This window comes from Tenebrio molitor, chromosome 1 (assembly GCF_963966145.1).
Source record: "Tenebrio molitor chromosome 1, icTenMoli1.1, whole genome shotgun sequence".
Taxonomy (NCBI): Eukaryota; Metazoa; Arthropoda; class Insecta; order Coleoptera; family Tenebrionidae; genus Tenebrio; species Tenebrio molitor.
This window is the reverse complement of record NC_091046.1, coordinates 6,139,464-6,161,566: the sequence shown is the minus strand read 5'-3', so window position 1 is coordinate 6,161,566 and position 22,103 is coordinate 6,139,464. Positions and strand designations below refer to the sequence as shown.

At 37.4% G+C, this 22,103-nt stretch overlaps 1 protein-coding gene across 2 annotated transcripts in view; it reads right to left on the bottom strand.

The window, feature by feature from the left end:
• Sesn (Sestrin) overlaps nt 1–22,103 on the bottom strand; it is a 291,235-nt gene that overhangs the window by 155,076 nt on the left and 114,056 nt on the right. For both annotated transcript variants that reach the window (XM_069061994.1, XM_069061995.1), the window contains exon 4: nt 16,421–16,450. In XM_069061994.1, the coding sequence (XP_068918095.1) occupies nt 16,421–16,450 (30 nt within the window). The remainder of the gene's footprint in view (nt 1–16,420; nt 16,451–22,103) is intronic.

Sequence of the window (22,103 nt, the reverse complement as noted above, 5' to 3'; positions counted from 1 at the left end):
CGTCCCACTATGCATCTCGCTTTGGCATGTGCGATTAGAGCAAGACGCGAAATGCACGTTTATTACATTAGCGACGTCAAATTTTTAGGTTAGATTTTAACATTTGTGATGTTTTTTTTAATTTTACTTCAAATTTGCACCGTATGATGCCAACAAAAAGGCACGCAGCAAGTTGGCAGATTCATTTGCAAAAATAATATTGGAATTGTGCAGAATTCTGAAAAGAACTGTTTTTTGAAAAACAGAATGACAACGGAGGAATGAATTTGCAGAAAAGCCAAGAAGAACACAAATCAAAATATCAAAAATTGAAATTTGTAATGATATTTGTCTCAAGTTGCCAACATAAATTTTCAAATATTAGTAGCACCATGCACTGCTGTCAAATGTCAAAGGCAGATGCAGGTCATGTCGACTTCTTGATTCGGACTAAGCTCATCGGACTATATATTATACAGGCTGTTTCCTAAAAAACGCCGCAAGGCGTAGCTCCGTTATTTATTGTCCGATTTTAATAAACAAAAAAAACAATACAATGGTTAAAAAACACTACAAAAGAGCTTAATTTTTTACTTTTTTCAACATTAATTGTTATGTCAAATAAGTGTCTTTATTTTTTTAAATGAAAACATATATTCATTTATTTTTATTCTGGTAGAGAATTTTTTTTTTATTCTTTCAAAACGATTATTTTGGGATACATTAATTAGCTCTACAGATTTTGAAATTATAAAAGTCCAAACACTTTTCTCACATTTTTGCAAAATCATCATTGTCTAAAAGATAAGTAAAAGGAGAACTGAATAAGAAAAGAAATAATTAATCGAGATAAAAATGATACATTTGACAGATAGGTAAATTAAAAGAAACATTTCATTTTACAGTTTGTTTATTTGGAAAAAAAAATAAGAAAGATAAAAAGACACTTTCTTTAGTTTCATATTCTTTCATCGATTAAAGGGTGTAAAAGTAATCGATTTTTTTCTAAACGTGAAGATGCCAAACGGTAGAAAAAAATTGCTGCGAATCAAAAAAAAAAGATTTAAGAGCCATGATGTGGTTGTAAATTATTATAAGGTACAAATATTTTAACATTGAAGATTTTTCAATTTCTTGAAGATTAAAAACAATTTTTCGTAAATTTGGAAAACAACGAGAGGTATCAAAGATTAATTGCAAACACCAAAGAATTTTTTATTGTTACAGTTCCGCCAACTGTAACGACGACACTTTTCCTATCTCTTTTTTACTCAGATTAATATTAAAATTAATTGACTTTCATGTTTTCCAGATTAAAATTTTGTATCAAAATGATTAACAGAATAATAAAACAAAAACAGCTCAATTTGTTTCAAACTGCCAAGAAAATATTTTTTAGTTATAAGACTGCTCCTACAATACTAGATGATAAAATTTTGTATTTATTTTCAGACTGTTGAAAAATTGCTAAAAAATAAATTAAAACAAATTTTCCTAAACTCTTAAAACAAAAAATAGTCGTGAGGTCGAGATGAATTGCAAAAACGAAAAAAAAAATTGTTCAAGTCAGGTTATTTTACAATTTCTATTTTTTCTCGTTTGAAAAATTGTTACATCTTGAAATCCACTTCCAAGATTTTTTTCCACAAATACATTAATATTAGATGATTAAACTACTACAGTCAAGTTCCTCAAAATGCATAAAATTTGTTTAACTAATCTAGGAAAATTAATGGGTCTGGCTCATACCTTTAAAAAGTAACAGAGCAATAGTGTGATTTTCATTAAGAAATGGTAATGAAGTTTCTAATTTGAAAATTTACATTTTTCCTTCTCCCAGTTACCATGCAGCATTATAATACACGTGTAGAATATAAATTACACATTTTTATTGCACAAGACAAATTAATGCAGTTCCATAATCGTCCATGATTTATGCAGTAATCAAATTAGTCTGAGTGGTAAATTTTTAATTTTACTCCTATTAATAAATTACCCGCTACATTACTATAACCTCTAGTATTAATTAGTTTTGGTTTTTTACAAATAGCAAAACTCTACCGTGAAAAAAGTAATTGATCATAAATATCTACCGAAAATTTATTGATCGGTTGTTAATTCGTAAAAGTAATTTTATGCCAGTCTCAAATTTTTACAACCAAAACTACACAGGTTTTTAGGCTTGACTGGAAAAAAATTCAAATTACCATTCAATTAGCGCCGCACAATGTCGCGCTAACGAACGAAAGCCGCCTTAGCGTCCTTATCGCATTAAATTGGCTCCGAATTTTGGTGGAATTTTCGTTTCCTGTTTCCTCCGCCGCTTTCCAATAATTTTCACGTGGCCGCGTAAAATTTTCAATCGTCGTAGACAAAGACCCGATGGCTCCCAATAACCGGCTCGATATTAGAAAACGTCACTTTCCACTCCCTCCAGTCAATTTTTCACCGCTTTTACGAGCCACCACAACAGCCCCCACGAGCGATTGTTTATCCGGATAATTTTTCTGCAGCCCGTTTCCTGGACGAAATGGATTCAAAATGGCGGCTTTAATTTCATGCGAGTTCATTTACGAGATAATTGTCGTGGCTGCGGCGAATCTGGGATTTGAATTTTTTTTAAATCCGAAAGGGTTGAAACGACACAAATCGAGGAGGTGGTCGTTAATGTCCCGAATTAATGCCGCAGCCGATAAAAATAACGCCGGCACAAGTGCCGATTTAATTCGGGGGCTTACAAGAGCCCGTTGTAATTTTCGCCCCGGAGCATTTAACGTCATCTTGGGAGCGTTCGATGCCGCCCTTATAAATATTTGATGGGATCAAAAATATTTATTTTTATGTAGAGTGGCGTGTACGTTATGCGGGGGCGCCAATAAAAAACTGCCGAATCCTGAAGTGGTGCCATTAGCGGAGATCCTTAGGTGAGGAGGATCGCGATTTTGCCGTCAACGTTCGCGATACAATTTGCACTTGAATGCAGAACGGGCCAGAAAAATCGACGGCTACTCCTCATTTCATAAATATGTATTCACGGTGTGTAAGAGATTTTAACGATTTAACAATTCTTAAGATGAATGCTCGAAACGTTATGCGGAAGTTTTATGGCACGTGTGTGCATGAAGCCGATTTTGTGATCCTGTTATGAATACAAACTTGCCAGTTTGTACTGTTATGAATATCTGTATTATCGGCAACACCCTGCGAGCCACTTGGAAAAAATGCTCTCGCTTAATATGGGAGGGCCGGTCGCGAACAAAGGAAGTTCGTGATATGGAATGATAAAATATCGAAAAAGACCGAAACTTACCATTTTAGAGAGATCCTTGTCGGTACATCTCTGCACGTGTGGATTCAGAATCGGCAGTGTAGGGGGAAATAGGAAAAATATGCTCGCAACTAATGCAAAGAAAGTATGTACCTGTGGGGGAGACGTGACAGATTCTTGAATTGAAATATTTGAAAAAATCTTAAAACTTCTTCAATATGGTTAATAAATAATAACTAGGTACTTCTGGAAGCCAACAATCCACCTCTGAACTTTCCCACCTCTGTTTTGTCATTTGGAAGTATTACGGCAACTTTGGAGACAAACAATAATAATCAATCAGGCTAGATTTGGCCGATAAAGAGGCAACCTCAAGGTTTTTAAAGCGATGCAGTGAACAACCACGAAAATGTAACTCTTCTGCGCCCGAGCATTGTCCAGAAGGAACAACACATTCTTGCAATATTTTTCTCTGTCAAAGTCGAGTGCCTTCAGATCATGTGATCACTGTAGCAGGATTTGCTTCCTTGTGTATGAGTCCACAGGACTAGAAAGGAAAACCTCTGAAAAAAACCTCTTGCAACTACAGTCGGGCCAGGGATTTGAACCCCGAACCTCCCGAATTGAAACCTGGCGCGCTTGACACGCATCCACCGCGCCCGGTACCACCGGGTGTAACATTTTTACACCAGTTTTTAACTACATGATATGACTCATGTGATGACAATCCCTTTTTGCAAAAGCACTTTAGGCCCATCAGTACCACCCAGATCTCGACAAATTTCAGTGATCTTTGACAATATAATTTTACAGTTTTTACCATTTCTACATGTTCCATTAACTTGATTTTTTAATTCCGCAATTGTATCCAACACCAGGCTCGTCCTTTATTTTTCGTCCTTACCGAATGAGTTCTTATTTGTCCCAAAAAAGCTCAGTTAGCGTCTAAAGCTCGTCCTTCCCGAACCTTGTAAATCTCCGCCACTAATGACCGTCGCATTTTCTCCTCGACTATGTGTAACGTTACAATCTCTGGGACCAATTATTTTTTATCCCGCCGACTTACGACTCCGCCAACAGCGCGACGAAGCAATTTTTTCGACATTACGAAGCGAAATCAGCTGACCGAGAGCTATGTCGCTCGTAAATTGCAACCCGAAACAAGCCGTGCACGGGATCATTTGCATCTAAATGTGGCAATTTTTCGCGAAAACTCCAGATAAGTACGGAAGGAAGCCGCGATTCCGGTGCTCAGCTCCGGCCGTTCCCCGCCAACACTTCTGAATTATTTACAACGCGCGGACGACTTCTTGTCGCTGTTGCTCTTGACCGCCGCTCCGGACGACGTTCCGGGCCGCCCGGAAAAAAACAAGCCGCGTGGGCAGCCCCGTTATTGTTCCCCCAGCGGAAGTATTTATTATTCCGCGTCGTAATCCCTTTTTAAACGTCGGATTCGTTCGAAATTTGCCTTTCTCCTGTCAGGATTGACAGACGCCATTGTGCGGACGGTATTGTTGGAATTAAAAAAAGTTCACGATTCAGAAAATTAATTTGAAGGGGCTTTAACTGACAATCAGGTAAGCTCCGGGAACGGTGCCCTCGTCACACGACCCGTCTGGAAAAGGCCCATCTACAGCTGGTCCAAAATTAGCCGAGGGTTCAATTTTTCAAAATCTCAAAGGAATCCTTTCATATTTAAGGACGCAATCCAGACGGCGAAACTCTCGCGAGGACAGCCGAATTAAGCGAATTGTTTGAAAATTAATGAGGGTCCAGGAACAGATTAGGCCAGGACGAATTGCGGGTTAGTCACTTTCCAAACAGGATTGCTTGTCCTGCTGCTCCATAATGCATGAACTCATTAATTTTTAATTGTCCCGAGTTGTTTCCTCTCCACTCATGAATACATTCTTTACAATTTCGACTCGATTATCTAACTCTTAACATAATTATGTATTTTAATTAAATCATCAATCAAAAAACTGTTGTCATTATCTCGGCCCACCTTACATAATACACTCTGTGTTTACTTCAGTGACCGGTTTTTCGATTTTTTTCGACCTCACCTTGGTACTTGTTTTGGAACACTCTTAACACTCTGGCTTCTATTTTTGTCACTTTACGACTGGCAATAATTTCTTGCCATAAATAGCAATCGCATCAATCTACCTATTAATAGCTTTCACCTGTACAAATTTCGATGGAAAAATGAGCGAGTTTTGCCGTTTTAAAAAGTGATAACGCATTCAAGAAAAGGGTTCGGGCGAGTTTCTGAAAACTTTTACGGTTGGGGTGCAATTTAAAACAGCCTCCTGAAATTTTCATAAACCGAAATGGTCGTCAAATTGAATTTTTGGGGCTCCGGTGGAAATTTATTGGCGAACAGCGACGATCCGATCGGTCCGAGTGAAATTTCATCGAACAATTAATTTTATTCGGGTAATTTAATCCGATAACGAAATACCAAAATTGAAATTAATTTATGACATTATTTAGTCTGCAGGACAAAAGCTTCACTGGCATTAATTATTGATAAAATGATGTCTACACCGCACAGGACATATCGATCCTATTTTCAATACATATTTGCATTATGGCCGCACCATATCACTATTTTTCTAATTTAGATAATAAACAATAAAAGAAATATGTACATTATTTCCTGTCACCCCAGGACGAGATTAAAAAGTCTGTCGATGCATATTTGGAACTGTGCCTCCACTTGCTCACCCTGTAGAGCTGAGCTCTTGAAAAACAAATGCGCAAAATTTTTGCATTGACAACAATACGGGTTTTGCGAGTCGCTCGTTAAAATGATTTGATGGCAGAAGGACGACCATTATAAATATTTATGAACGTCGGAAAACATCGGGAAATAATTAAAATCATAAATTCGATTGATCCAATTAAAAACGACCCGATCGTGTTCTTGCGGCAGGACGCACAGATATAAAAAAACTTGACCAAAACCATCAAAGACAAAAATTTCTCGAGAGCTTTGAATTGAATTTTGATGATCAGACTGCAATAAGGACCTTTAGAAAAATTACTGAATGCACTTCCTTGTCCTTCAAAGTCCATCTTAGGGATGCACATGTAAAGAGATGGAAACACAATGAAAATTTGGAAGTGACGCACAACTGGCTGTTTCTCGCTCGCTCGGCTAAATTCGAACTTACTCGAATGAGCCTTTCATCTCGGAGCGTGAGATGTGACGCGTGACGGTGAAGTGGTGAATTCTTTAATGAGTGAATCCTCTGGATTTTTTTTTGTTACCTGTACCTCTGTGCCTTGACGAAGAAATCTTCCGTTGTCAGTTTGTCGTCGTGCTGCATCCAGTCGACGGACAATAATGGAATGATAATTGATATCATAAACATATCAATTGTCAATGTCGCCGTTGCTAAATTTAAAAATAAAAGGACGACTAAAGTCGAGCAATAGCGGAATTGCCATATCAAATTTGCAAACTGGATGGCACACACGAGGCGGCAAGGTCAATTGGTAAGATTATATTTGCAACTAGAATATGCTTAATGAAATGCCTCCCCCCACAACCGCACACCTCGAAACTTGTTTATTATCTTCCTCTATTATTCGAATTTTACACAATATGCAAAGTTATTCGTGTTGACGTTGTTGTTTGTTGAATTCGATACCGCGTGATGCGACGATAAACCAGGAAATTAGTATGTTAATGCAGAAACAAATTAAAATGATGATTATGCCGTAAAAAAACAGAAAATCTGCTTAATTACACTTTATATAAATTACAATGATGGCCAATTAACGTGGGACTTTAGATGATCGAGTAATTGAGTAGATAAATCGTGTTGACGAACAAGGATTCCCAGAAATTCGCAAAAATTCAACGATGTCCATTCGGTGAACTTTGCGCGTGTTTAACATAAACAATAAAATTATCCTAATCTGGACGGATTCGTTTCATAATAATTGATTAAAGCGGTTGCAAAGTGCATGCTGTTGTAAAAATATGACGACATCGCCGATAGTCCTTATCTCTCGTTCCAGGAAATATACAGGACGAGGCTGAAAACCATCTGGACCCCGCTGCGTAAACAATCTTTCCAGTCCGTATCCCCTAGCGGAAAAACAGAAGCGCCACCCTCTCCGATCAATCCATCACTGGACCGTTTTCAGGAGAGTCCACGTTTTTATCGAGACCGACGTCAATTGCTTTATTTATAAATTAATATGCAAATACAGACGAAACACGCCGAGCTTATCGAATACATATTTGATGTGTTTCAATAAATGTACACTTAATCAGGAATTAATAAGGTCAGCGTGTACATAATATAATAAATGTGAAAAAGAAATGTCCGAACGGATCGTAGCTATTAAACGATAACGAAACGAGTCCGGATCAATGCACTTTATCAAAATTGAAGCGTCACACGAACAATTGGATGTGCATATGGTATTTCCTATTGTGTTCGAAGAAAAAATCATGGCGGTTTATGGTGCAACTAACGATTTACGCGCCGACAAAAAACGTTTCTCTTCATTAGTAAGTCGCACAATGACCATAATCGATGGGAGAAACTCCCAGCAGATTCCTGCACGATTGTGTGGCACGCAGGTTGCACCGAAACTTTCTGCACCATGAAATAAAAAAATCATGTCATTTTTCTTTTACACCATCCCGGTAGATTTTATGGAGTCGTTCAATAAAAGAACAATTCCACGTTATCTGATTTACTTCAACGAGGTTTTTAATTCCGCTCCTGACACCTCCAAGCACTGCCTTGTCTGTTTTCGAGTATAAAGAAGAAACAACAATCACAATTTTAGAAAAGATAACAACCATGTAGACATAAACATAAAATAACAATTCCAAGAAATTAAAAAAAAAAAATCTTTTTAATTCCTATCTCCCACTCCTCTCCTTGTCTATCCTTTGCCTTCTCTTCCATACCTCTTTCATCCATCCTATCTCCCTTTTGTCTTCTTTCTGTATTTCTTTCCCCCGCTCCTTTAACCCTCTCTCTCATTTCGCTACATCCATTCCACATGTGCTCGATTGTCTCTCCTCATAGCACATTCTGCACCTTCTTTCCTCTCCTTCCACTCAATACCTGTTTTCTCTCTGCTCATTCTCACATCTGAATCTCGCCATCATTTTTCTCTCTCTTGCACTCTCTCCCCAGGTACTGCGGGATTTCCTCTGTCATACACCTTTCATTCTCTCTGTTGTACCTGTATTATTTGATTCTCTCCCTTCTTTCTTGCTTGTCCGTGTCTTTGTCCCTTTCACTCAGCTCTACATTCATCCATCTTGCTTTTGCTCTCATCTTTCCACTTCTTCACTGGCATAGCCGTTCCTCTGGTAGTTCTTCTCTCTCTCCTTCTTCTCCTAGTTATTTTTCTTTTCTCTCCAGCATTGCGTCAGTATCCTGCACTCTTCCCTTTCGTCCATTTGGCCTCAAAATTTGTCACTCTCATTCCCGCTTTCACTCTCAGTCTATTCCTCTTGCACTTTTCCCTCACTATGTAACGTGGCGTTTCTCTGTCCACTTCTAGCACCCATCTCAAATATTTTTCTTGCACTCTCTCCACCTGCTCTTGTTCCTTCCATCCCCAGATCTCTGCCCCGTACATCAATACGCTCTCTATCATGCTCTCAAATATCATCATTCTCCTCCTTAAATCACCTCCCCACTTTGTCTTTTGATTGTTCGGTAAGCAAATTTAGACAAATCTGTTAAATACATTGAAAAGTCAATATTCATCCTCAGAAAAATATGATGACTGTTTAGAAAGACCCATTTCTGGCCCACTCTAGAAAATACTGATGGGCATGATCTTGAAAGAAAATCTACAGATCAGTCTGTAGCACATTGCTGATGCTTTGGACATTTCATGTGGTATATGATGATTTGAATGTGAAAAAATTAGCTTCTAAGACAATCCCCAAATGTCTGAAAGCTCACTAAACATGACCCAGGATGATATCAAAGTGCCTTGCAGAAGTTTTCAGGAAAATTCTTCAAGTAATTATCTTCTAAGACAATTTCCAAATGTTTGAAAGCTGACTGAAAACGACCGAGAATGATATCAAAATGCCTTGCAGACGTTTTGAGGGAAATTCTTAAAGTAATTATCTTCTAAGACAATCCCCAAATGTTTGAAAGCGGACTAAACATGACCCAGGATGATATCAAAGTGCCTTGCAGAAGTTTTCAGGAAAATTCTTCAAGTAATTATCTTCTAAGACAATTTCCAAATGTTTGAAAGCTGACTGAAAACGACCGAGAATGATATCAAAATGCCTTGCAGACGTTTTGAGGGAAATTCTTAAAGTAATTATCTTCTAAGACAATCCCCAAATGTTTGAAAGCTCACTAAACATGACCGAGAATGATATCAAAGTGCCTTGCAGACGTTTTGAGGGAAATTCTTTAAGTAATTATCTTCTAACAGAATCCCCAAATGTTTGAAAGCTGACGGAACACAACCGAGCATATCAATGTGCCTTGTAGACGCTTTGAGGGACATTTTTCAAGTAATTATCTTCTAAGAGAATCCCGAATGTTTGAAAGCTCACTGAAAACGACCGGGAATGATATCAAAGTGCCTTGCAGACGTCTTGAGGGAAATTATTCAAGTAATTATCTTCGAAGACAATTCTCAAATGTTTGAAAGCTCATTCAACATGACCGAAGATGATATCAAAGTGCCTTGCAGAAGTTTTGAGGGAAATTCTTCAAGTTCTTTGTACCGGGTGTCCCATCACTTGTGTCCCGTAGGAAAATGACTTTAAAAATAAATTATATTTATATGAAGGTATTATAGATGCATAAATACTGTTCACCGCCACAAAAGTTGGGTATTACTTTTTTGTTAAAATTAATTACCTAGGTGCAGCAGGCAAAAAACTATCACTTTAAAAATTAAACTTTGTTCGATGCAGTTCAAATTTAGTATACGTTATGAAATAGTTATAGAGAAATAAAATCCGTAATTAGAATTTAATTAAAATGTTTTGATGTAAAGATATTTGGTTAATTTAATTTGGGTCCTTCTACTTTATAAAAATTTATGGAAGACAAAGTTAAGTTTGTGGGTATTATTCTTGTCCGCAATTTATGGTACGAAGACCATTCAAGAGGGTTCCAGCGGTACCTGCCTGTGTTACGGCGTCAAACACACTGCAACCCCTCATAAATCTTCGTCTGCAATAAATTTTCATAAAGTAGAACGGCCCAAATTAATTTAACCAAATATCTTTACATCAAAACATTTTAATTAAATTCTAATCACGGATTTTATTTCTCTATCATTTTTTCATAAAGTATACTAAATTTGAACTGCAGCGAACAAAATTTAATTTTTAAAGTGATAGTTTTTTGCCTGCTGCACCTAGGTAATTAATTTTATGCATCTATAATACCTTCATATAAATATAATTTAGTTTTAAAGTCATTTTCCTACGGGACACAAGTGATGGGACACCCGGTATAGTATTATGACGATAGACGAAACGTGGGTATCATTATGATGAGAAACAAAACAACAGTCAAAAGTACTTTCCTTCCAAAGCAAATGAAATTATTCTGACAGATTACTTAAAGCAATACTAAACTGTGACCAGCGTATTATTCTTCATTATCATTACTAAGCTTCAAGAAAAAATTGTGGAGAAACGTCACGATAAATTTCCTTAAGTTGTGCTTGCAAAACCAGCTCAGAAAGACTTGCTTGCGCGTTGCAAACAATTAATGAATTATTTCCAAAATTCAACAAATGTTCGAAAAAGTGGAAGTTTTACAAACCAAGACGAACAATCTCTTGTGCTAACTTGTACTAACAGTAACAGTCTCAGATGTAGCAGTTTCCTTATAGTATGCTAACAACAATAAGAACAACGTACTCCTGCACTGTTTCCAATCAATTCCTTTGGCTGCACCTTCCAATCCACCAAAAACTATCGCCCAATTTGATTCAATTCTCTCCCGCCAATCCCGCTTTGTCTGGAAATTAGGTCGAAAGCTGGCACCTGAATTTCGTCCGGCCCGAGCTTTTTTCCCCCGTTCGGAAATCAAGTCCGGACGAACGTTCGAATTCGATTCGGTTATTTTTCCGCGTCCGTTGAATCAGAAACGAGCGATTCTTGCATGAAATTAAGTCGAATTCATTTTCGTAATTCCGCTGTTTTCTCTCGGTGCAGTGCGTGTCGTGTCAGCGTCGCGTCACATTTTCAATGCATTTAAATTAAAATTTGAGGGCAAAAACCCCCGGCCGACGAAAACAAGTCCGCTTGCAAAACATAAACAAACAGGCGAGGGTTATCAACCTCCGGTCTCTCTGCACGGAGTTAATGTACAATTTGCTAACCTAGAACGGAATTAGGCACATCTGAATTATTGTAGATGTTATCAGGGTTGGTAATTGGGACGCGGCAGCGTCACAGCCTTATCGTCTGGACGACGTTAAATAAATCCTCGTTATTTAACACGAGTTACGTCGCTTTCGAAACGGAAAGAACGGTTCCTTTTCGATTGAGCCATCAGCAAAGCCCACAGCAAATATTTAAAAGAAACATGTTAATGCGGAGGACAAACAAATATGACAATATAATTCTAGGGCCTTTGCTATTAAGAGATTAAAAAGGCAAACAAGCACGGGCGCTCCAAGTGGGGCGAAAATGGCGCCCACATTATCAGATCCGGACCAATTATTTTTCTCCCGCTGTTGAACCATTTTTCTTGTGGAGAGGTGAACAGAAGCCCCGAAGATTGTAACACACTTTCCAAGAAAAAGTACAATGAACTCGAAGTCGTGCCAAAGTAAAATCTGAATAAATATACAGAGATGTAACGTTAAACTTTAAAGTAAATATTGTAAAAATAGGTTGAAGAAAATTTAAACAAGTGTGTGAACCAAGACTTTCCGCGTTTCGATTTTATCCCGGCAGAATTATGCGGACAATTCAAATAAATATATACCTACGCCTGCGATAAATTTCTCCTCGGCGGATAAACTATAGCGCAAGACGTCTTCTATACAGCCTCACTTGTTTTCATTTTGGACGAAATTCAAGAGACGAAATTAAACGACAACGCCGCTGGGTCACTCGCATTCCAATCATGGGCTCCATGAATGATTCAGTGTTGGAATATTTTAACATTTGTCTCAGTTTCTGGGAAGGTCCTTCAGAGCCGCCGCCACTATCTCGTCTCTGTGGATCCAGCTCTGTTGTGTCAAGCAATCAGGCGATGTTTAAATAAAAATCAAGTTCAAGTGGAACGCGGGCGCGATGAAGAAATCCGAGGTAAACGTCTTCGGGCGCGGGGCCCATTACTTGTAATTAAATAATAATTATGTCATCACGGTTGAGGTTTTCACTCGTTTTGCAAAATACTCATAAATTAGGTGGCGCAACGAGAGACTTGTAAAATCAACAGAAACTTCTTGTTTGCCAATTACAAAACGCCGATGGCTCTTGTGCATCTGCTAACGAAAGGTCAAAAAAAAAATACGGACGCACCTTCCGATTGATATAATTAAAATGTTTTGAAACCGTTAATTGTAGATTGTTTGATACACTCGAACACCAGGTGGAGTTTCTAATAAATATTTTTTATCACCGTTTCGATCGGCACAAGTTTGCGAATTTTTTTGCATTAATTGACCCACTTTTGTTTCCTTTGTGACATTTGCCGATCTTAATCATTGAAATTTGGATAAACAAAAACATGACCACCTGCATGACCGACAGTGTTTCCACCACAAATTAATAAATTTAAATAGATGCCAAACGCACTGATGCATGGGTGGAACAAAATCTGTAGCTCAAAAAAAATGTTGTCTTTCATTGTGTCCCCGAGGATGGCGGGCTAGGCTTTTCCAACCACAGTGGCGAAGAAATCAGGATGGATGTGGTGAAGGATGGGTTCGGAGAGAATGGGGGTAGGTACCAAGGGGTAAAGGTGAAACGGTATATCATGGTTTCTGGTGCAGAAAAAAACCCACACCTAGTCAGGCAGGACTGGGATTCGAACCCCCAACCCCTCGAATAGAAAGTGAACTCGCTACCAGCCTGGCCACAGTACCCAGTCTGCAAATCATGGACTTACAATTTTTACAAGATGGTTTGACTTTTGTTGAAAAATCGCTGTGAGAAATTACAGATTTTTTTAACACCATTCTCGAAATTGCCCTCACTGATGCTGAAAAAGTATCAACGACTTTCTAACTTGTTCTTTTATTCTCTGTTGATAAAACAGTGAAATAACGGTGAACGTCAGTTAAAAATATTATTCGTAAAGAATTTATCCGAGTATCATCAGTAACATTACCAAAGAGGAAATCATGCATTTAAGTGAAATCTTTCGAGAAATGTTTTGTTTTGGATTTTAACAAAACTTATAACGTCACAGACCGAGTCAAAGCAATCAGCAAAGTCAGCAATTAAAAACCGTTAGTCATCATCTGTGATCGCACTTTTCAGGTCATTAATCATTCCGGAAACCTATCGAAAAATTGTTAATTGTTGTTTTATGAAAAGAAAAACAGTTAAATTTGTTAGATATGGTTAAACTTTAGTTTTATTTAAAAATTAATAATGAATGATTTAAAGCAAAACAGGATTTTTTCTGATATAAAACTGATTCAATAAAGGCATAAAACTGCAGTTTAGGGAGTTTACTATATATTTTTTTAAGTAGTAGGTATCAGTGAGGTAATAGTATATTATTCAATGAGTGGATAATGATGGCTATTACCCGTGAGAATTATTTTGTGTCACGAGCCGCAGGCGAGTGACGTAATTCATCCGAGCAAGTAATAGCCATTATCCGCGAATAGAATACTATACTTTTTCTACGACTATGAAGCGAAATTTCTAAATAAGTTTCATTATTATTATTAAACAAACTGAAACTGACGTTTTAAAATTATTACTTTGTATACTTGATACAACTGCATTAAAATTTGCGATTGGACTTCATAAACTAGTTGCTATGATATTTGGAATAAGTTTTGAAATTATTATCAACAGGCCGTGGGCAATGAATCCTGTTATTCAATGGAAAACATTTTAATAATTACAGTATTATCCAATGGGAGTAGAAAAAATATTATATTAAACACGTTTTGGTAGATAATTTGAGTTGAAATAATTCAGCGAATGACCAATTAGATGAAAGTGTCAATTTAAGTCAAATTAAGAATAAAATATGCAAAAGAATCGGTAAAAGTCAAATGAGAAGAATTACAATGCCTTAATACTAGTCTTAAAAAATGCAAAAAATTGTAATTAGCTGTTTTTTTTTTATGAAACGATTAATTTACATTTTTAAGAATCTAATTAATTAGTTTGAAATACTTTTTTTCTAAAATGTCAAATCGAATTTTTTTCAAGTTTAATAAATTGTGGCCTGAAGCGTTAAAAAAGGATGTGATCTTATTACACAATTAAAATATCTTCTTGCACCGTTTCTTATTCACACTAGATGTGTTACATTAATAAATAAAGAAAAAGATTTAATAATAATAATTTGAAATATAATAATAATAATATAATGAGAGTCGTGATCTGGAACCAATTTGACGTTTTTTTTAAATCCTCGGAGAGGTCAACCGAATTTGTTAAAAGCGAAAGTTCTTTTCAGGCATGATGTCATCACATTTTTTTGTTAATGACATGCCATATTTTGTATGAACGTTAGAATTCCGTATTTGCCCATATGTCAAAGTACGACAGTGACAGTTTTTAAGGTAGTAAAGTTTATCGTAAAAAAAATCACAAAAAATTGAGTAGGCCATTAAATATTTATCATTTGAATGTTATATTCATTGGTAATATTGATATTTTTACATTAATATCCCTTGCGTAATGTTCTCAAAGACAGTTTTGTCTTGGACATTGTGAAAACGAAAATGGGCGACAATTTAAACATTTTGTTTATTTATTAAGGACTACTACTTAATTAATATTATTTTATCTTCTATTAACACACAATACCAAGCTTTAAAACATTCATTTGAATCTCATAATGATATACACTACCGCACTAGTGTGGTAAAGCGTCAGGCGAGGTGAACTTTTTGAACTTTTGTCGTGATACCCCAGTTGCATGCTGGAATCTCGATGTGTGAGGAAATTCTTTCTTGTTCTGTATCGTGCAGATGGTCGACATTTTGCCAAAGGTTACAGAAGCATGACAGAAATAAAAAAATGTCTCGCGGCTACTACATTTTACCACATTCAATTTTCCCATCTGATATCGTAAAATGACACGTTACGATGCTTATATCGTAAATAACTATTGCCAAATGTATATCGTTTTCAGACTACTAGTTATGATTTATGAATATTCCACCAAATCAATTTTTTGAAAACATATTCGATAATGTCAACTTTACCGAATTATATATGTATGTATGTATTTACAACTCGCACTGTGTATACAGAATACCATAAAATATTCCTACACACAAAACTAAAGAAAAAGTAAAAATCTCCACCTCTACACTCTTCAACAGTTTCAAAAAAATATCTACAGATTGTCCGCACCTTAATTTTTTTGGCTTTCATATTTTAACTAGATTTCGCCGTGAGATACCATCTCTAGCTCTCTGTCGCTGTTAAAAATCCGGAATTTCAATCTCTCCAATTTCTCTCGTTTCATGTGACCGTAATGATAGTGATCTTTTGTCACATCATCCCGTTAATTAGCCGAAGAGGAAGTGCTGTCAAAATAATTAGCACAGTCGAAATTTCCTACACTCGTTCGCGTCATACAGTTTTTTCGGTCCAATTAAACCCAGAGACGGACTCTCGGCCGAATCATATTTAACGATTGATAAACCAGCAACGACGTGATTAACGTTGATGTGGCAATTTCTGACTGCATGATTACATTATTATGATCTAAAACCTGCTGTCATAATTTGTCTTTTTACAGCTGCTCCCGCAAATAAAACCCATTAATATTAAACTAAAGAGACCGTTAATTCCCGCTACGATGTGACATAACTTTTGTTATTGTTAGTTTTATTGTTATCAAAGCGGTTGTGGGCACCTATAAAGTGGCTCCTCGATGTTAATTCGGCTGGTGGACGTGTTTCTAAAAATAACTATTCAAAAACAGTTTCTCCACGTCTCTCCTCCTGATTGTAACGGGGGAAAATCAATCGGGGACTTACCTTTTCATTGAAAGTACCCAGGGGTGGCAACTGAAACAAATTAAACTTTATTAATTTTATTTATTCAAGTCTGGCGTTAAATTGAAACGGGCCGGGTCAATAATTAACCAGAAATTAACTTCTCCGATGCGAATTATTCAAAGAGAAACCTCTCTGGGCGGTTACTGAAACTGCTGAAACCGTCGCTAATCGATAATGATATTGCTGAAACTCAAGGATCATTACTCCGAGCTGATGACAGAGGGGGGGAGTCTTTCGTTGCGCCACTCTGTACAATTGACGAGAGTTTCACAAGTTTTCTACGGTGCACAGATGATAAAAGCGAAGTCGACCTTGTCGGGCAGATTTGCATTTTTATCATTTCAAAATTGCACAATACCGTCCAGTATTGAAATGGTGCGTAATAAACACGATCAGTATTCAATTATCGGGAAGTGAAATTTCAAGAAAATAAAAAAACAAATAGATAAAGCGTAAAACAACAAACTATTAAAAAACGAGAGATAAGGATACGTCACCCGTCCTGACAATTCGAGTAAATGAAAAACAAGACACCCACTATTGGCGATAATTATGCAGCGCCGGCGAAGGACTCAAGTCGACATGAATGCTATTAGCCTGCGATTTACCATTAATTTAAATATTTAAAAAGTGTTATTACGAAACAACGTGTTGATTGGTGTGGCTAATGGACTTAACAAAGCGTAAAATTGGGCGAACGGGAAGAATCCAAAGCGGTCCAGATGGAAATTCGAAATCGCCGCTTCCCGAGCTTTGTCACTGGCTAATTGGCTGATTTGCCGAAATAGTCCGGCTAAAAGTATGCGTAAAAAGTGTACGAAGCGCCATCGCGTAAATATTAGCAGAGTTATGTAATGTGTGTACACAAATAAAACTGATAGATTCGGTATGCACTTTGTCAGTTCATAGATGGCGATAGCACCGACGTGCGGGATTGCGTTTTCACTTAAGCGTAATGGATTCTGTAATAGAAAAAATAGTCGCATCCTGTTTTATCGCGGCGGACGGATTAATCAGCGAAATGCTCCGGGAGATTTTGCAGGCGCTTTTACGATCGTATCAAGACTGGCACAAACTAATCGAGAAGTGGAAACAGCAGATGAAATAAATGCCGGATTAATCGATGCGAAAATGAACAATTTCAAGGGTTAAAAAAGTGGGTCTTTGTGGTTTTTTTGGCGCCCAACAGTACGAAAATTTTACTGCTTGATATATGTCGGTCCGGTTCCAAGGAAAAACTAGACGACTGCATACTGAACCCTATTGAATTTGTTTGGGATCATCACAATACAAAGAGAAAAAGAGCGTTATCTTTGGGCACTAATTTGGAAACAATCAAAATTAATTTTTTATTTTGTTGCAAAGTGTGACACGTGTGTGATCTGCTTCACTTCGCTAAATTCTTGGTTCTATTAATTTCTACAAATTCATCACAGCTAGCCAAACGATTTTGCTCGACCAAAACTAATTGTTTGTGGACCTCGCATAATCTATAGTTGGCGCGGCGAACTAGTGGAGTAGTCACGAGGTGTTCACGAGATAGTTCTTAAGCGACGTCATGAAAAGCCTCATTTACACTGCCTCCACATATTGAAATATTGTGGAATTTCTTGTGGGATAACGTTCTTGCAATTTGTAATCCAAGTTATATACCACAGCAGACAAACAATGAGTAGGAGTAGAAAAAAAAAAAGGTTTTTTCATGAAAATGGTACTAACAAACACTAAACAAAGCGGCATCTTAATTAAAATCCTTGACTTTTTTACCACTAAAAAAAGTTGTTTTCCACCGGTGCCAAGCACTACATTAATAGTGATTTCACTTCAAAGGCGTTATCAAAACATGACGATTATTCAAATTGTAAACAAACCACGATGTTTATTTTGCAATCTAACTTGAAGTATCTTAACCTATTCTTAACTTAATTATATCAACATTATTTCAGGGAACGGTAGATAGGAACACGTTTCTGTCAAAACTTGAAGTGTTAACTCCCAAATGGGTTTACAACACTTCACACTAATTTAAGTAACAAAGCTCGGTTAAAAATCATAGGAAAGAGCGGACCTCTCAATCGATTACCAAGATAATATCGCGAGTGTAATTCCAAAAGCTTCCATGAAAAATAAACTAGACTGGTACTTTTCCTGCATTTGCATCATCCGTGCACAAACACTTTCCTGTTTGTTTAACTGCGACGATTGTGACAACGCCGATATAATTCACGAACACGATTTTCGCCGCTTTGAAGATTATGTATCGGTTTCCACAAGCTGTGATAGTTTTCCATAGCAACACGGCTGCATCCATGAATTTCAACATCACCTCAGATAAGGAACGCAATCGCGCAATCGAAAGGGAGGATGACTCGTCATTAATAACGCACCGGAATCAAAACGAACCGTGAAGAATAAATGTAACAAAGAGTCAATTCATTTCTTGGGCGCGTTTTCGACGATACACGGTGGCCCCAAGAAGTCTTGCCGAGATATTATATTAGTGTGAATAATAATGGTCCAGTCGGATGAAAGTTTTCTTGGCTTTTCATCCCTGCCGTATTTATTGCCCTCGCTGCTCTAATGCAAGCGATTACATGGGTGCTGTCGTAGCGGAGTGATGTTTCCGGCAAACATTAATTACTCAGCAATTAATGGCGAATCAAGCTTCTTTGAGGTTAAGTGGTTAATAATGTGTGCGTTAAATAAATCCAATCTGGCCGTTGATGAGCTGGGTTTTTCGAAAGCGTCATAATTGAACACAATTATGGACAATTAGGAGGTGATTAGGTCCTGTTAAACTTGACGATCGGAGCGATTTTTTTACGAGGAACAATTCGAAACCATTAATTCTGCAAGAGTTGTACCGTTAGGCAGCGATAGGACTGCCCCCGCGGGCACAAACTAGTAAATAAAACTGTCAATTCCGGCGAAATCTTATCATAAGCGAGGAGAGTTAATTACAGTGCCCGATCACGACTCACGATTTATAAAATCGGATTCGGACTATTGGGTCAAAATTGTGAAGTATCCGGACGATCGGTAATTAAAAATGATTTAAACGAGTAGGCAGATATCTGTTTTAATACGCTTATTATTTCGTCCGTGTCAGGTTTTTCGTTTTGTCGAGTGGGTTGATTTAATGTGCTATTAATTTTAAATTATGTATTATTATTAACCGTTGACGTTTCGCCCGCGGCCGCGGTCTCTTCAAGGAATTTCTAGACAAAAAAGCTCTCGTTAGAGGATCGAGACACATTCGACCGGATCGACACCGTTTCGGGAATTAACAACCGAAATTGTAGACATTTGGGATCGATCAAAATAAAAAATTACGGTGTCGCGACTTGAGGCCCACCTGGAGTCACGGTTATTGGGGAAATTAATATCTTCACCTAGAGGACTTGATGGTGCAACTAAATAATTACGTCCGAAAAAACCAAATTAGACTAAATTGATCGATCCCGGCTACTAACTTCAGGATTAATGGTTCAATCAAGACTGGTAAAATAGCTTCATTCCGTTCTCGTTTTAATTGGAATTTTTCAACAATTTACCGTTTTCCAAAGCGATTTTCATCGGAACCGGAATAGTTATTTACATTAGAGTACGGTAGGAGTATTTTCCAGCGCGAAAACTAGGTTTCAGGGACGAGGCGAAGCCGAGTGCAAGATTAGTTGGAGCGCTGTAAAATACCTACCTTACGACTTTTGTATTAGACTTTTACTTGGAGACGATTCTTGGAGGATCAATAAGACGAAAAAAGGCGGAAACAAGATGAAAACTTGACTTGACTCTTTAACTTAAGTGCCTGGTTTGAGGATTATTTTTAACAGTTTTATGTATCTGCCATTTCTCTGCGCTCATTATCCCAAAAATATTTCCTGCGAAGCGACGTTTATAATTCTTTTAAGGGGGTTTGTTGTCTGAGCACACAAAAACGCCATCACCACTAAATTTTATCCGTCTAGATAAAGCCAAGCATGAATAGAAATCTTGGGCAGCACGCGATAAGCCAAGACTTTCGGAGATCAGACAATGCAGATTTAATGAAAACGGGACCCGGCCATCAATATTTTAATTCGTCGGCTACAATAACGAACAATTAATTTTCTCCGAGTCTTGCGGCTCCTGACAGATAACAATAACGATCCCCGGAGCGACTTCGCCAGGATGAACCTGTAAAATCGTCACGGCCTCCGCTCAAAAAACCCTAATCAAGTTAGGATGGCTTTCTGTTTAACAACGGCCACCGTAAAATCGCGCGTCAGACCAAAACTGACCTTCTGCTTGTGCAGTGTAAATAGTAAATGGCATTATTGTTGATTTCCCGGTTGCCCAATCTGAACATCTGTCCGCATTTACAACACCTCTTGCCGTAAACCGTGTCATCACCACCGTTACTAATCGCAAATTGGGCATCACGAATGAGAACGAAACAAAAACCGGTAGCTGACAAAGGATCACAATGGACTAACGACAACACAAAAACAGAGCTTTCATTTTTCACGTGGAAAACGTACACGGATTTGCTGAGGCGCCGTGCGAGCAGGAGGCGTCGGGAAATTGCCGAAAATCCTGCTAAAGAGGGGAGTAAATAAGGATTACGCCATAAATCGAGCAGGATCGAACCGGGTGTCATCGTTTTGGTAGGGAATGCAAAGGGGGTTGGTCACGTGCGGCACCGCTTAATTGACTGTCCAAAGTGTACAGCATTTTATTTTAGCACCCTCACATGTAGGTATACACCGGTCATAAAGTAATTGTACATAAAAAAAGACTCGTCTGTCGAAGAAAACTTTTTCCATTTCTGGCATTTTCGGAATCATAATTCGAAGGTGTTAAATCTGGCGACTATGGGGGATAGTCATCAATTCAAATTAATTGATGGTTGCAATGCGGCTCAGAACAAGCGCGTACGTAGTCCTGCAAGAAGGACAACAAATTTCTTCACACTTTGCACGATGCTTAAGGGTAGCGATGAAAAACAATGTACTCCAGCGTTTCCTCGGAAAATATTAGACTGACACAGGTTGACATTGTTTAGGGTTTGATGCACTTCATGTGAAAACAGTCAAATATCATTATTTAGTAGGAAATCATTTTGTACATATCACCTACTGTTTTCCAATAACTGAACTGATATCAGTTTTAAAACAATTGTTAAAAAATCACAGAATTGAAGAATATGCTTTTATTAATATTTTACTAGATAAATCATTTTAAAGCAAAACAGGACAGCAGAACATCTGATTTACAGTGGACAAAGAAGAATGACTAATTGATCTAATCCTAGTATCAAAAATATTTATTGCGAATTTAAGGTAAGAAATATATGTACATATATAATTTCTTAAATTTATGTCGTTAATTTGTGTTAAGTTTGTATTTAAATTCTCTCCGGTGGCGGCGAAATATGGGCCATAAATAACAAAAAAGGAAACGAAAATCATCCCATGAAACAAAAATCTTCTTTCATAGTGTTGTCACAGTTGAATTTAAAGATGAATTTCATGATTTGGTTAGTTAGCACGAGTGGCCTACTTGTGCGACGTAATTTGTGCCTTAAGGGAATTAAATTTAAATTTGCAAGGGACAAACGTTAATATTAAGTTAGTTAAGTTCGCGAGGAAGCATTATCCAAATTTCTAGAAACTCATTCCCA